Consider the following 14476-nt stretch of genomic DNA (forward strand, 5'->3'; position numbering starts at 1 on the left):
GAGCACTTCTGCTCCATTCACAAAGTGGTGCAGCCACTCCAATTTCAGAATTGTTGGAGTTCCAACAGTTGGACCGATAACAATCAGCAAGTTTTTGGGAAATAACCTTTTAATTACGAACAATAGCATTGCATACGTTCCATGAATATGTACATATGACATTCATACCAACCCATGAAGATACACGACATGCAACCAGGCGAAAAGATAAGGCGGACATCTGTAGGTTTACACTGTGTTTATTATTATAAGTTGACCTGTTGAAGATGTAGCATTTCTAGAAATATTCCTGAGAAGACTTTGGGCAACATTTGCAAAGATCGGTTGATTTGATTTTTATATTTCAAGCACTGGCTGCAGTGGTAAGTTTACGGTCATAATACATATACATGTACTGTTAGGGTCCCTAGAGGGGACTGGTTCTACTACACAGCATGCATCTTGAACAATTTATGGAACTTTGGAAAGAAAATAATAGAACAAAGACTGGCCTGTCACATTCAGAAAAGATGAAGCATGGTAGAGCTTTTTGGTTTTATCTCAACCTGCCGAGATGAAGACGTGCGTGCAAGCAAACTCATTTTCTTCTTGCAAAGGAGAGTATGCTAATACCTCATCAATAATTATTTGGCTTCCTTCCAGTCATGTCTTCTGCAGTGCAGATATTTACAACCCTTACCTATCCACAAGATCATTTTCAGCACCATGGACAGCGCCGTGATCTAAGAGGTCAACACTATATGCGGCCAACATCGGAGAAACACAAGATCTTTGTAAATGTTACAAGACAAACCAGTAGAAAAACGGTGATACAAAATGTCTATAACCTTTATTACATGAAAAATATTATAACTGATTATTATGTTAAATAATCACAGATTAACTCAATGGAGGGCTAACAAGAAACTTTCCAAGATACATAAGCACTATTTAATTAGTATGCCCACATATCTATTGGAGTACATTCATCAGTGGTCAACGTTATAAATCAAGTAGAAGAGTGTAGGATGCAAACTTATATAGTGGTAATGTGGATCCCCAACATGTGTTTCACCCAGCTCCATCAGGGGGCATGTAAAAAAAAGCATGAAGGTGATTTTTTTTTGGCACGCCACCTGATGAAGCAGGGTGAAACACGTTTTGAAGTGCAGGGCTATACACCTAACAGGGCTCTACAACACCAATAAGTTTTCATCCTACACTCTTTTACTTGATGTTGACCACTAGAGAATGTACTGCAACAAATGTGTGCAAAATGATATACTGCTTGCAGCATTGGTAGATTTCTTGTTAGCCCTCCATTAACATACTGTGGGTTTTTTTTTTCCAAAATTAGTTACAATAATATTTTATATTTAATAAATTTTATATAAAAGAGTGAGATATTTTGCAGCGCCATTTTTCTTTTGCTTTTGGTTTATCTTGTGATGCTTAGATGTGTCTCTCTTCTTTAGCCAGATACTTTTGGTTATAGAAATATTGGATAGTCCTAACTTTGTAAATGTTACCCATCGTCTGCAGCCCCCCACATACTCGTTCACAAATACAGCTTAAATTTTGATGACAGTGCTTATAAAGGTTATCCACCCGGGTGTACCTATTTTGGGACATAAATAATAAGAATCACTTTGGCCACTTTTGTAATATTTAGATAAAAGCACAATACTAAGCAGACAGCAATAAACCACTTGTATCATGGTCACGTATCTGGGTCATTGATGTCTATGTGCACGGTTTGTAAAAATGTTTTCATAAATGCCTTATTCAGAACCCTTCATAATTCAACGCTAACATGTTGCATTGCCCGCTCATTAGCATTTGCTAGGCTGCACCATTAATTGTCCATAAAATTTCCATATATATATATCTCTTGTTGAAAGTCTCCTCTGAAGCCAGTAGAAGAGTCGTTGTCCGCTGACTACTGTTGTCCAGCTATGTTGCCCAGGACGTACTACTTGATTCCACAATAGGAAGACTACCGTGAGTGGCACTCGAACTTCAGAGCAAAGGAATCTTTTATCTCGATCGATGATCATGAAAAATAGTCGTTCTGTCTATGGATATAGGTAGCTCACAGCATTATTTTTCCTGGAAAATATATGCAAAAATTAAACGTCTTTCACCAGAAACCAGTACTGGTGCATTGTTCCAAAAAAAACCCTCAGCATTGCTCTGATACAATGAAGCCTTCTTTTTCTCCAACAGGTTCTACTTCAGCATAAGCAGGATGCCCTGATCCTCTCCTAAACTTCATTGCTGGCCACCTGCTAGGGCGTCTCTGTAAAGAAATAAATGTGAAATGATTGAAAACTCTTCATAAGATAAAAAGATATGGTGATTTTTTTGATGGCAACTTACAAGCTCATATTATCCACCCTGACTGAAGAGGCAATGGCCACACTTTTGTGCCTCGAGATGGACAAAAAGGACAAAGTGATTCCATCTGACTTATTTTGGGCAGTTCTGTCCAAATTCTATTTCTGTTGCTTTGGATGGACATCCTGATGAAGTCACTGATGTGTGGACCATATGAAAAGTGGCCATCCTTCTGGCTATGTTTACTGTCTATGAAGCGCAAACCTGGCAGAGATAGTGGTTGGCCAAACTATTGTTCGACCAACAGCTGTTCCACACAACCCTCCCATATACAAGTACGCTTGATTCAACTGAGCATATATGTTTTCTCAATGCGAGGAGGAGGAGTAAGCATCTGACAACTTATCTGCTGTGAGATCCAAGATATCGAACATCTGAAAATCTAAAAATACCCAACCCTTCTTTCTCCTAAATCAATGTGGGTAAGGTCGGTTGACATCCATCTAGTCTGTATGACCACTTCATGACTCACTGATAGACGGGGATGCAACACAGAGAGAGCAAAAAGGGCATAAACTCCAGGACCACCACCATGCGGTGGTGGCTTCTACTTTGGGGCACTTTGTATTTCAACTCGTCAAATTAAATTTACATTATCAAGACATCTAGGCCTCCCATCCCTTGAAATCAGAAATGTACCCAAAATGGCATTTTTTTATTGAGGTGTGCAAAAAATTTGCCACTTTTAGTTTTTTTTACTCTTTCTTTTGTAAGCTAGACCAGGGCAGGGCGAGTACAGTCTGATTTTATTATGTTAACAATGGCCAATAGTGGAAAACCCCTGTAAGCACTACTCTATGACAGTGTTTGATAGTCTTCCTTGGGTGTTGAAGACAGATGTGACAAGAGGTGTAGCGGGGACCATTAGCTTAAATCCTAGGGCATAACTTTACAAATTTATGAGCCCCCACTGTTCATTGGGGTAGTAATACAGCTAGTTGTTTCCTCTACGACAGGAGAACATTCAGGGGGTTCCTATCATAAAAATGACTGGGAATCAAAAAGCTTTCATGGAACATTTATCAGACAAGTACGTAACTCCTATGAGGATGGGTAGCGGAATATATGTGAAAGGAGTGAGAATTAAGAAACAAGTAAAAATCAAAAATAAATTGTAACTTCAAATGCAAATCCATATATACCGGTAATTCTCTATTTCTCTACAGTATTTTCTTCTCATGTACAAAGTATTATGGAAATGACTTTTCTCAAAAGTAACTGGTTCTCTTTGAAAAAAAAAATATATTTCACACTTGTGACTTTAAAGATATAGTAAGAAGGATTATTTGGCAAATAGTGAGCTCGGGTCTCGGGAGTGCTGTGTGATCAGCATTCTGCACAAGGTCATCACTCTTACTAAGATCTGACAGATATTTTAATAAGCTATTGTAAAGTCACATAGAAAACCTTTATCCAGCAAAAGACAGATCTGATGTTCATGAAAGAAACATGTTTTGGTATATTGTGCCATCTGAGAACCCGGCACAGGAATATGTTTATCATAATTACAATTTAGACAGCACATAGAAGACTCGAATATCATGTCAGATCAAGACGTGTAGGTCTTATGTGAGTAAGGTTTCCATGAGCACAGTAAATATATTTGTCAGAGGGAGCTTGTGTGTTGTACATGACATAATTCTGATAAAATGATGGTCCCCCTAATATATAGACAAATTTTCCCGTTGAAACAGCTTCTGGAAAATCTCCTTTTTAACGATACGTGAACATTGGCATCTTTCTGATGCCTGTAGAACTGCTGAGATGTTTAATGTGAAGCTGCTTCAGGAAAATGCCGGTCGATCTTTTTCCTGAACGGCTTGGTTGGCGGTCTTGACATAATTCCCGATGGATTCATTACATGAATCGTACAGTGACCTCTGAAGGCCTCTTTGTGCCCCGAAGACCCGGCCAAGAGTGAATAGGTTGGCGCTACGACAGCAGGAAACAGAGAACCCTAGGATCAACAGCACTGCCTGCCATCATTTTCTTTCCACGTTGACCTGTTCATTCTAGACTGTGACATCTGACTGTGACCGGGCCTCAGATATCACTGTGCATTGCACATCCATGATGTGATGACGTCAAGACATGGTCACAGCCAGAAGTCCTGCCTTACAGTGAACAGCATAGGAAATGTAGATCATGCTGGGAGATCATGCCTGTTCATGCCCGGCCTAGAGTGAATAGGTTGAAGCTGTGACAGCAGAAGAAAAGAGACCCCGAGGACCGTCAGCACTGCCTACTATCTGGTCATTTTCTTTCCACTTTCACATCTTCGACCTGTCCACTCTAGACTGGGACTTCCGACCGACCAGGTTCATCTCTAATAACTTCTCAAAACCACTCGACCCCTTTTAATGCAGGTAAGAAAATGGTCTCTAATTGAGCGGAGTCTTGTGAAGGCTCCAGGAGCCTAACCGTTTAAGAGAAATATAATTAACTTACCTCAATGAAAAAGAGACTTGCAGAAGATGTTGGATGATGGTACATGTAAATTGTTACAAGGATGGCAGCGACAACCACCAGTACGAGTACAAGTATTCCTATAATTAATCCCGTGTGCAAAGACCCGCGCTGCTTCTCCGCTGTACTGTCATCCGTCGAAGCTGCAAGGTGAGAAGAAAACACGACAAGACAGAATGAAGAACGAAACTTTGCTTTATGAAATATGGCACATTTATACATTGCAGCCTCTGGTACATGCTAATTTATTAATAGAAAATGTAAAACTATACATTGGTCTCTGTTGACACCTCTGTGGTGGTTTCTGTTTACAATGAAAGCCACAATGTAGGACCCATTGCATGATAAACCCCAACGACTTAGCTATTGATTCTGTCAGATTTTATTACTCATCAAACATGATGTAATATGAGACCGAAACTTCATTAACAATATTTACAAAACTCAGGCTCTGATTTATCAAGACTGGCGAGTTTTTTACCGGTCAGGGGTGTGGTGGCGTGAGATGCTGCTGATTCATGAAGACGTGCACGCCCCTCAATGAATCTGACAAGTGGTTTGTGCCTCTGTGCACAACCCCCAGAAATCTTTTACCTCAGTTAGTGACTGGAGTGACATTTCTGGCATAGGGAATGCCACAACTTGCCGTGAATTATATGAGCAGTGGGGTCCCACTGCCACCGCAACACCCTGTCCTGCCCAAGCTCCTCCCAGTTCGGCAAAAAACTGGTGTGAAAAACCAAAAGTTGCAACATTTTGGCACAACTTCAAGTTGCTCCAAAAATTCAAGGCTTTTACGCTACTTTTTTGGCATAAAAGCTTTGATGAATCGGGCCCTAAGGCTTTGAAGGTTGTGATAAAAACTATGGGGTCTATTCATAAAGATGTTTATGCCAGAAATCTGGCATAAACACATTTTAAGTTGCAATATTTTTTCTCAGCTCAGAAGATGTGCAAAAATATTGCTACTTTTTGCATTTACATAACGGTCCCGACCAGCTTTGCCAATATGGGCGTAGAATAAGTGGGATATAGGTGAGACACGACGTCACGATACCCAACAAATACATCATATTACAATGGCATACTTTTCTGGAGGCAGCGCATGATGGGTAACAGAAGCGCCTAAATCATAAAGTGGTACACTTAATGAATTACATGACTATGAGTGCCTCATTGAGACTGGTGTGAATCATAACATATGAGTCTTTGCAATGACTTCGGAAAACCATAGCAAAAAAATGCACAGTGGCCACAGTGGGTGAACAAAGACTAAGGTTGCGATTGATCAAAACAGGGCGTCATGGAGCACATACGTTCATGAGCACCATGCTACAAATCTTACTCCAGTCAAAGACTGGAGTAAGATTTTTGACATAGGAATGCTACCTCTTGTCATAAATTTGACGAGCTAGAGTTGCACACACCCAGTCCCACCCCGACTCTGCTCACTGAATCAGAGCTGGGCAAAAATGGTGTGTAAAAAGTTTCAAAATTTTGATATAGCCTTGGGTTGCAAAAAAGTTTTGAGACTTTTCAAAGAATTCGTGTGAAAAAGCTTTGAAGAATCAAGGCCTAAGAGTTTATATTCTATATCACTGTAAAACTTTATATATTTTTTCCAGGATTTCTCCTCAATCTATGCAAAATCACAATGTTTTAAATATTACTTGAAAAGCAATTCATTTTTAGCGCAAACCCCCCCCCCTGCAACACAGCTGTGTTAATCTAAATATCTAAATAAGAGGCTTAAAAGAGGCAAAAGAAAGCAAAAAATAAACAGCAAATACATTTCTCTAAGAATATCCTAACAAAATAAAGTACAAATAATAAATGTCCCCATCAGTTGCTCTTCCAGACAAACTTTTTAAGTGGATGTTTTGCCAAGACTTGTAGGGTATATGAATACGTTGTTTAATGTCACATATAAATGTCCCTTTGGGGCCAATATATATTTCTTTCCTATTTAATTGCTAGTTTAAACACATGACACCTTACATCTGCTTTAAAAACTAATGACACAAATAGTAGTGATAAATCCGCCGTAGCATAAAAACATAAATTGTCATATAACTTGTAAGATAAAAATTCTTCCATCATCCAAAAAAGTGAAGACGACGCTTCATTAGCCGATGTTTTATCGCCTGCAGTTGTGTAAACAAACTATATCTGAAAGCAATTTGGACACAGCGAGCGCCTTAATTACACAGATAATAAATGAGATTTCATCTTTTTTCACCATAAATCAGCAGAGTTGCCCTGCAGACAGTACACACACTCCCATTGTCCTTACAAAGTCGTAATTGATCAACGTCTAAAATATTTACATAGGCCAGAGAATGATGAATAATGTAGAATGGAGCAAAGCCCATACTTGCAGAAAATTTGTAAATAGTAATGGAATGGCGTAAGTTACCACTTGATTAACCTTTTTGCTGTCAGAACAATTTTCACACTTTTTACAAATAAAACCTTGATTGTAAAATAGTAACAGGATAGCTAAAAAAAAAATGCCTGAAAATCACTCAAAACGCAATTGTTCCTGTTCATTCGTATTGTAAAACCACTTTGCTGTTCTTCATATGTTCAGTCTTTTTTTTCTGCTTCAGGTTTCGAAACACATTTTTCAAAAAGAAAGTGCAATTCACTTCTTTGAAGGATTTCCTGATTGAAGTTGCTCTTATCAAATGGAAGCAAAAACAAAAAGGTTCAGGAAAAGATTTCTTCTAAAACCCCTATCGGCATCCGATACAGCGGCAGTAGTTTCTGCCACGCTGCAGTTAGCAGCACTTACCGGAATCCGCGGTAGCGACGCCGCACGCACGGTACAGTAGGTCAAGACGCACACCGACCTCTGCCTTGTGCCGTGTCCTGTGACCATATACCGTGTGTGCACGCCAGCTGAGACCTGTGAAGCTAACAGGCTTGGCGTTTATGCTTTATTTATACTAAAGCGCCTCTGTGAGTTTAACAGAGTCCGCTCTGCGCACCTCGGGTGACGTTTAACCCGAGCGCAGTATACCGCCATATAGCAAGTCTGCCATTACTCAGCAGCGGTTGTTACACCAACTGCACGGTGGACCCTGGGCCGCGAACACACTTCCTACTATTTATATTTTGTGCGTTCCGCCGTCCCTAACCGATACCAATCACAGCTCAGCAGCTAATCTAGCAGTTTCACATGCTGCTGAGCTTGGATTGGCAGCATCTGGGTTGGGCTGTAAGCAGAGATTTCACACCGTGTGCTCCAGAATAAACAAATGTGAATATCTCGGTAATAGACTGACACAGATCAAAATGGAAAAGAGGAAGAATCAGGGGATCTCAGCCATTTTTAAAAAGGTATTAATTAGTGATGAGTGAGCATGCTCCAATAAGATGTTATCTGGGTGCATTAAATCTTAGTCTTAGGTGAACAAAATCCTAGCCATGTATGTTCTGTATGTGCATTATTCTTCAAATTTTAAGCAAACTTAAAAAAAAAAAACACACATTGATGCAAAGATCTATAGTGAAACTCTCTAAGCCGAACTGAGGTCTATAAAAAGCCACTCTTAATGCTTTACTGTTGTCGGGCAAGACACAGATTTAAACAGCTTAGACTATTCTATAATATAATCTACCTGGCTTGATACAAACAAGTTCATTATGGAACTTTTTAAAATTTCAATTGCCTCAACAAAAATCATATTTCTAAACCAAATACGGTAATTCTCTAAACCTCTCCACCACAGTGATCTATTGGAATAGAAATCTGAAATGCAAAGAACACGTCTGAGTAACATGTAAGTCAGGGAGAAGATTGCTTCATGTAACACTGTAGACTCAGAATCAATTTTTGAATGATGTTTCTATTTTCTAGCAATAAAGTCCTGGTTTATTAGAGCATATGCGCTTATCGGTGGACCACAATGTCTAATATGGAAAACCAATCATTTCTAAAATATTGTCCTGCCTTTTCGAATTTGAAATATTTCATAGATTCTGAAAAAGAATGTAATTACCAACATACAGATCCCTACTTGTGGGACATTCTAAGCTCAACCCTGTTCCACCCCTCCCCACCAAAACAAAACCTTCCATTCTTAAAAAAAAAAATCTTTCTAAGCGCCACTTCTCTACTGTCCTATCAGTGGGACATTCCGGCAAAAAAGAGACTGTTGGATTGTGTTCAGTTGCTAACTATAAATTGTAATCGGACAAAAAATAAATTGGAAAGCTGGAGATGGTTTAGTGAATCCTGCGTTGAGCAGGGGGTTGGACACGATGACCCTTGAGGTCCCTTCCAGCTAGGGTTCTACGATTCTATGATAAGTGAAAACAGAACATGACGAAAAATAATGAGCCATTATGGATGACAATAAACTGGAAGAACATAATGACAATATCACAAAAGCCATGCTCTAATTGGGATTTATTTATATTTTCTCATGTCAAAAATTCACACTGCACTATATAAAATTTTACAGCAGCGTTGCGGATATCACCCCCGCCCCTTCATCAGACAAAGGAATATAAAGCAATGGACATTAATTGTAGTATTAAGTCCCCGGTCTGGAGTGGGATTCTCCAAGGAGCAGATCAGAAACGGTGAAGAGAAGTACAGCATCCTCATCATCCCTAGAAGCCTGATGTAGGGTGAAATACCTGAAACATTGCTATTCTCCATTATACCTAGAGTGGTGTGAATATTGGACATGAGAAAATATAATAAACCTCAATTGGAGGGTTCTTGGTGCCACCTTTTCTTCCTGAGTCCTGTGTACATTGATTAGAACTAAGCGTCAGCTCCATTGGAACAAGGACCCAGTTCCATCCAAACAATTCAGGAGAGAGCATCCTTTATTTTTCTGTTTTGAAATCTTACCAAATCATGATGGACTGTAACAGATTTGTATAATCCCAAATCATTGGAAATAAAAAAGGACATGATCATGCTTTTTAACGTTTCAAGCTGTTGCAGGCTTCTGAATTTTTTTTTTCATGGCTAGACCTTTTTGCAAGTCATTCTCCTTCAATGTCCTGTTTCCTGCTGTCCTCTGAATATGTGTCTGTACACCACAGCTCAGACTGGTCATGCTAGATCATAAAGAATCCAACATCTATCCTTTTTTTTTTTTTTAAAAAAAAGAAAAAGTTATGACATCAGTGAAAACAAAGCCTACGTGAGGGTTTTATTTGGTCTTTGAGAGGCCAACATATTTATTTTATTAAATTACTTTTTTACTGTTGGTCTTGTAATATTAAAATTGACTTACAGTTTTGCTCAAAAGTGTACATACCCAGGCCAAATTTTTGCTTTTTTCTTGGCCTTTTTTCAGAGAATATGAATGATGACACCAAAACTTTTTCTCACTCATGGTTAGTTGTTGGGTGAAGCCATTTACTGTCAAACTACTATGTTTTCTCTTTTTAAATCGTAATGACAACCCAAAACATCCAAATGACCATCATTAAAAGTTTACATACCATGGTGATTTGACCTGATAACATGCACAGAAGTTGACACAAATGGGTTTGAATGGCTACTAAAGGTAACATCCTCACCTGTGACAAATGCCAGGAAAATTGTTTGGGATGCAAATCAAAATCCACAAATAATTTTAGCTGAAATACTGGGCTCTCTGAAAACTAGTGATGTGGCTGTTTCAAGATGCACAATAAGGAGGCACTTGAAGAAAATTGGGCTGCATGGCGGAGTCGCCAGAAGAAAGCCATTACTGCGCAAATGCCAAAAGTATTTCGCCTACAATACGCAAAACAGCACATAGACAAGCATAAAAACTTCTGGAACAAGATAATTTGGAGTGATGAGACCAAAATAAAACTTTTTGGCCATAAGCATTACATTTGAAGAGAGATCAATAAGGCCTATGATGAAAGGAGCACCATTCCTACTGTAAAGCATGGAGGTGGATCACTGATGTTTTGGGGATGTGTGAGCTACAAAGATACAGGAAACTTTGTCAAAGATGAATGCAGCACGTTATCAGCAAATACTGGAGGCAAATTTGCAATCATCAGCCCGGAAGATGCGCATAGGTCACATTTGGATATTCCAACATGACACCATTCCAAAACACAAGGCCAAGTGGACCTGTTATTGGCTACAGCAGAACAAAGTGTAGGTTCTGGAGTGGCCACCTCAGTCTCCTGACCTCAATATCATTGAGCCACTCTGGGGAGATCTCAAGCACGCAGTTCATGCTAGACAGCCCAGGAATTTACAGAAACTGGAAGCTTTTTTGCCAAGAAGTGGGAGCTTTACCATCTGGGAAAATAAAGAACCTCATCCACAACTACCACAAAAGATTTCAAGCTGTCATTGATCTTAGAGGGGGCAATACACGGTATTAATAAATGGAGTATGAACTTTTCATCAGGGTCATTTGGCTTTCTTCTGGCGACTCGACCATGCAGCCCATTTTTCTTCAAGTGCCTCCTTGAAATAGCCACGCCGATAGTTTTCAGAGACTCCAGTATTTCAGCTCAAGTTATTTGTGGGTTTTTCTTTGCATCCCAAACAATTTTCTTGGCAGTTTTCACAGGTCACAGGTGAGGAAGTTACCTTTCAAAGCCATTCAAACCCATTTGTGGCAACTTCTGTGCATGCTATCAGACCAAAATCATCAGGGTATGTAAACTTTTGATCAGGGTCATTTGGATGTTTTGGGTTGTCATCATGATTTAAAAAAAGAAAACACAGTAGTTTGACAATAAATGGCTTCACCCAGCCACTAACCATGAGTGCAGAAAAAGTTTTGGATTTATCAATCATATTCTCTGAAATAAGGCCAAGAAAGCAAAAATTCTGCTTGGGTATGTAAACTTTTGAGCACAACTGTATATGCCACATTGTCATAATCAAACTGACTTGAATGTTAAGACTTTATGCACACTGCCATATTAAACCATCTTTAAGGGAATCAGTCACCAGGTTTTACTAATCCATCTGGGAGCAGTATGATATAGAAGCATATACTCTGATTACAGCAATGTGTCACTTACTGAGCTGCTTGCTGTCATTTTTATAAAATACCTGATTTATCTGGTGCAGATCTAGCAGTTCTCTGAATGCTGAGCTCTGTATAACCCTGCCCACCACACCATTGATTGGCAGCTTTCTGTGTGCATTACCCATAAGCAGAAAGCTGCCAATCAGTGGTGGGGGCGGGGTTAGACTACCTGGCGTATTGATTACTAGTCTTCTAGTGATGTTATACTGCTCATAAAGCTGTGACTTCATGAACACTACAGCAAGCAGCCCACTAAGTGACACTTCACTAGAATCAGGGTATCTGTCTCTACATTGTTCTGCTCACAGATTAGGTAGCAAAAACCTGCTGACAGATCCCCTTTAAGAAGTTATTACATTTCCATAGGATAGGTGATATCTTGCTGATCAAACTTGGTCCAACCTTTGAGAACAGAGTCAGCAATAGTATGGTCTGTATGACCCACTTGTAAATACTCTCAGTTAATATGTCTGACTAGCAAGAAAAGATGTTATAAATTAAAACAGAACTTTTGATCTAATAATGAGAAGCTGGATAAATCATACAAAAAAACAGTGATAAAGTGCAAGTGCAAGACGTTACCAGTGCTCAATAAGAAATGGTTTGCTCTCACCACGGTTGTAGAGCTTTACTGCAGGTTGCAGGTATACAGGAGTATGGAAGATGACCATATGGACATAGGGGCAATTTCTAATATCCCCTGTCATGCCCATGCATTGCTCCTGCTCTTACAAGGTCAGTCCCCAAGTAAGGCTACTAAGAAGTACCCACCAGATTGGTTATGGTCTCCCACATGTGCTGCTTGCACTTTATCACTGAGTTTTTGTATGATTTATCCAGTTTTACACTATTAGATTAAAAGTTATGTTTTAATTTATAACATCTCTCTTTGCCAGTCGGACAACCTTTGAGAACCTCACCAATCTCGAGAATGGAGTTATGCAGATTGTAGTCTGAATAGCAAGGAAAGAAGTATGCCTGTAAGGGTGTATTGGGGTCAAGTTATGCCCTGCATCCCTTCCTAGTAAAATGGGTATGTTTTCTTTGCGGGTTGCCAAGGTGAGCCGAAACAGCAGCCCCTCGCCATGACTACCACCCTGGCCACCTCACATGCTTACTACCAATGCTCCATTCAATCTCCATGGAGCTGCCATAAAAAGCCAAGAATTGTCCGCTCCTTTCAGATGGGACTCTGTAAAGCTTGGATCTTGGGATCACTGAGTGTCCCAGAGGTTGGACCCCCATGACCAACAAGTTATCACCTTGCCAATGGATAGGTGATATCGTCTAAAGATTGGAGTTACCCTGTGAGACAGACTTTGTGTTGTACAGAGCTGTATGGAGTATATGCTGTTTCTCCACAGTATGCCATATTATCACATTATTTCAGCATGGAGGCATTGATCCTAGAGGAGCATGACAGATAAACTGTTACGCGTCGGGTTCCTGGCGATGCACAGTGGGAATCCCGAGCCTTGCTTCTGGCGGTCTCCCATTCCTCTCCAGCCGCAGAGGAGGCTGCTCAGCAGACTCATCGGTCCCGGCGCTCTGCCCTGACTAGCTCCATGGGTTTGGTTGCTGCTGCCACCTCTGGTCCAGCTATAGCAACGCATGCTGGTCAGCAGCGAGCTACTCCAGGGACTAAGTCCTCCTTTCGGTCCACTGAGCATGTCCATGGGACGATCTCTCATTGGAGATCGGAGGTCACATGCACAGGTCCTTGTCCAGCTCGGATTGGACCATCAGAAAGGTCAAGAAAGTCTCGGAAGGACACGGCCATAAAAGGTTTGCATGGCCGATCGGCCATGCGCTAGTATAGACTGCATTACCAGACTATGAGGAATGAGTGTTGTATGCATGTATGAATGTCTCTGGTGACTGACTCATTTGAAACCCCTACCCTGGTACGCATGTGTTGTGCAGCCTAGCCTGTTAAGCGCCCAGGCTTAGGTGTAGGTAGAGTCTGAGACTGACATCAGTGTCCACTGGTGGCTCTTCACGCCACGGTGCATGTGCTTGACACTCCACCATAGTCAGCAGCTATAGTGGCGTCTGTAGCTGCGACGCCGTGCGCTCAGTAGGTCTAGAGGGACTCACACCTCATGTCCTTGGGGCTGAGTTCTGTGACCGCAAACTGAGTGCGCTCTTGCCGAGTGCTGTGATTTTAACAGGCTCTGGCATTTATGCTCAACGGTGGCGAAGCTCTGTGTCGTAACAGAGTTCGCTTCTGTTCACACTGGGTGAAGTTAACCCACGTGTGACCTCTTGTATACCGCTTTATACTTCCGCAATTACTAAGCAGCAGTTTACCAGCCCTGCACGATCGACCCCGGGCTGCGAACGCACCTTACTATTTTATTATTTGGTGCGTTCCACCAGCCCTAACATGAACTATATGGCACCAATCTCAATCATCATCTGTGTGCCGCTATTAAGCCTTACACACGCTACACCTATGTTCACTGGACTTTACTTTCTAGAGAATTTTTCACTACTTTTTTGGAAATGTAGAAATAAACATGAACTTTTATATGATAATTCCCTTGGAAGTTCTTCTCCTCCGCAAAGATTAATTTTATCCGAAAAAGATGGACAACTACAAAACATGAATCTGCTTA

The 14476-nt window shown here is 40.5% G+C and overlaps 1 protein-coding gene across 2 annotated transcripts in view; it reads right to left on the bottom strand.

The window, feature by feature from the left end:
• Positions 1 to 223: 223 nt before the first annotated feature.
• The window catches only part of PLXDC2 (plexin domain containing 2), a 674841-nt gene continuing 660588 nt past the window's right edge, over positions 224 to 14476 (bottom strand). For both annotated transcript variants that reach the window (XM_073581846.1, XM_073581847.1), the window contains exons 13-14: positions 4825 to 4985; positions 224 to 2278 (exon numbers count right to left, since the gene is read on the bottom strand). In XM_073581846.1, coding sequence (XP_073437947.1) covers positions 2162 to 2278; positions 4825 to 4985 — 278 coding nt within the window. In that variant the 3' untranslated portion in view covers positions 224 to 2161. The remainder of the gene's footprint in view (positions 2279 to 4824; positions 4986 to 14476) is intronic.

This window comes from Dendrobates tinctorius, unplaced genomic scaffold (assembly GCF_039654945.1).
Source record: "Dendrobates tinctorius isolate UK_male_01 unplaced genomic scaffold, ASM3965494v1 ptg000070l, whole genome shotgun sequence".
NCBI lineage: Eukaryota > Metazoa > Chordata > Amphibia > Anura > Dendrobatidae > Dendrobates > Dendrobates tinctorius.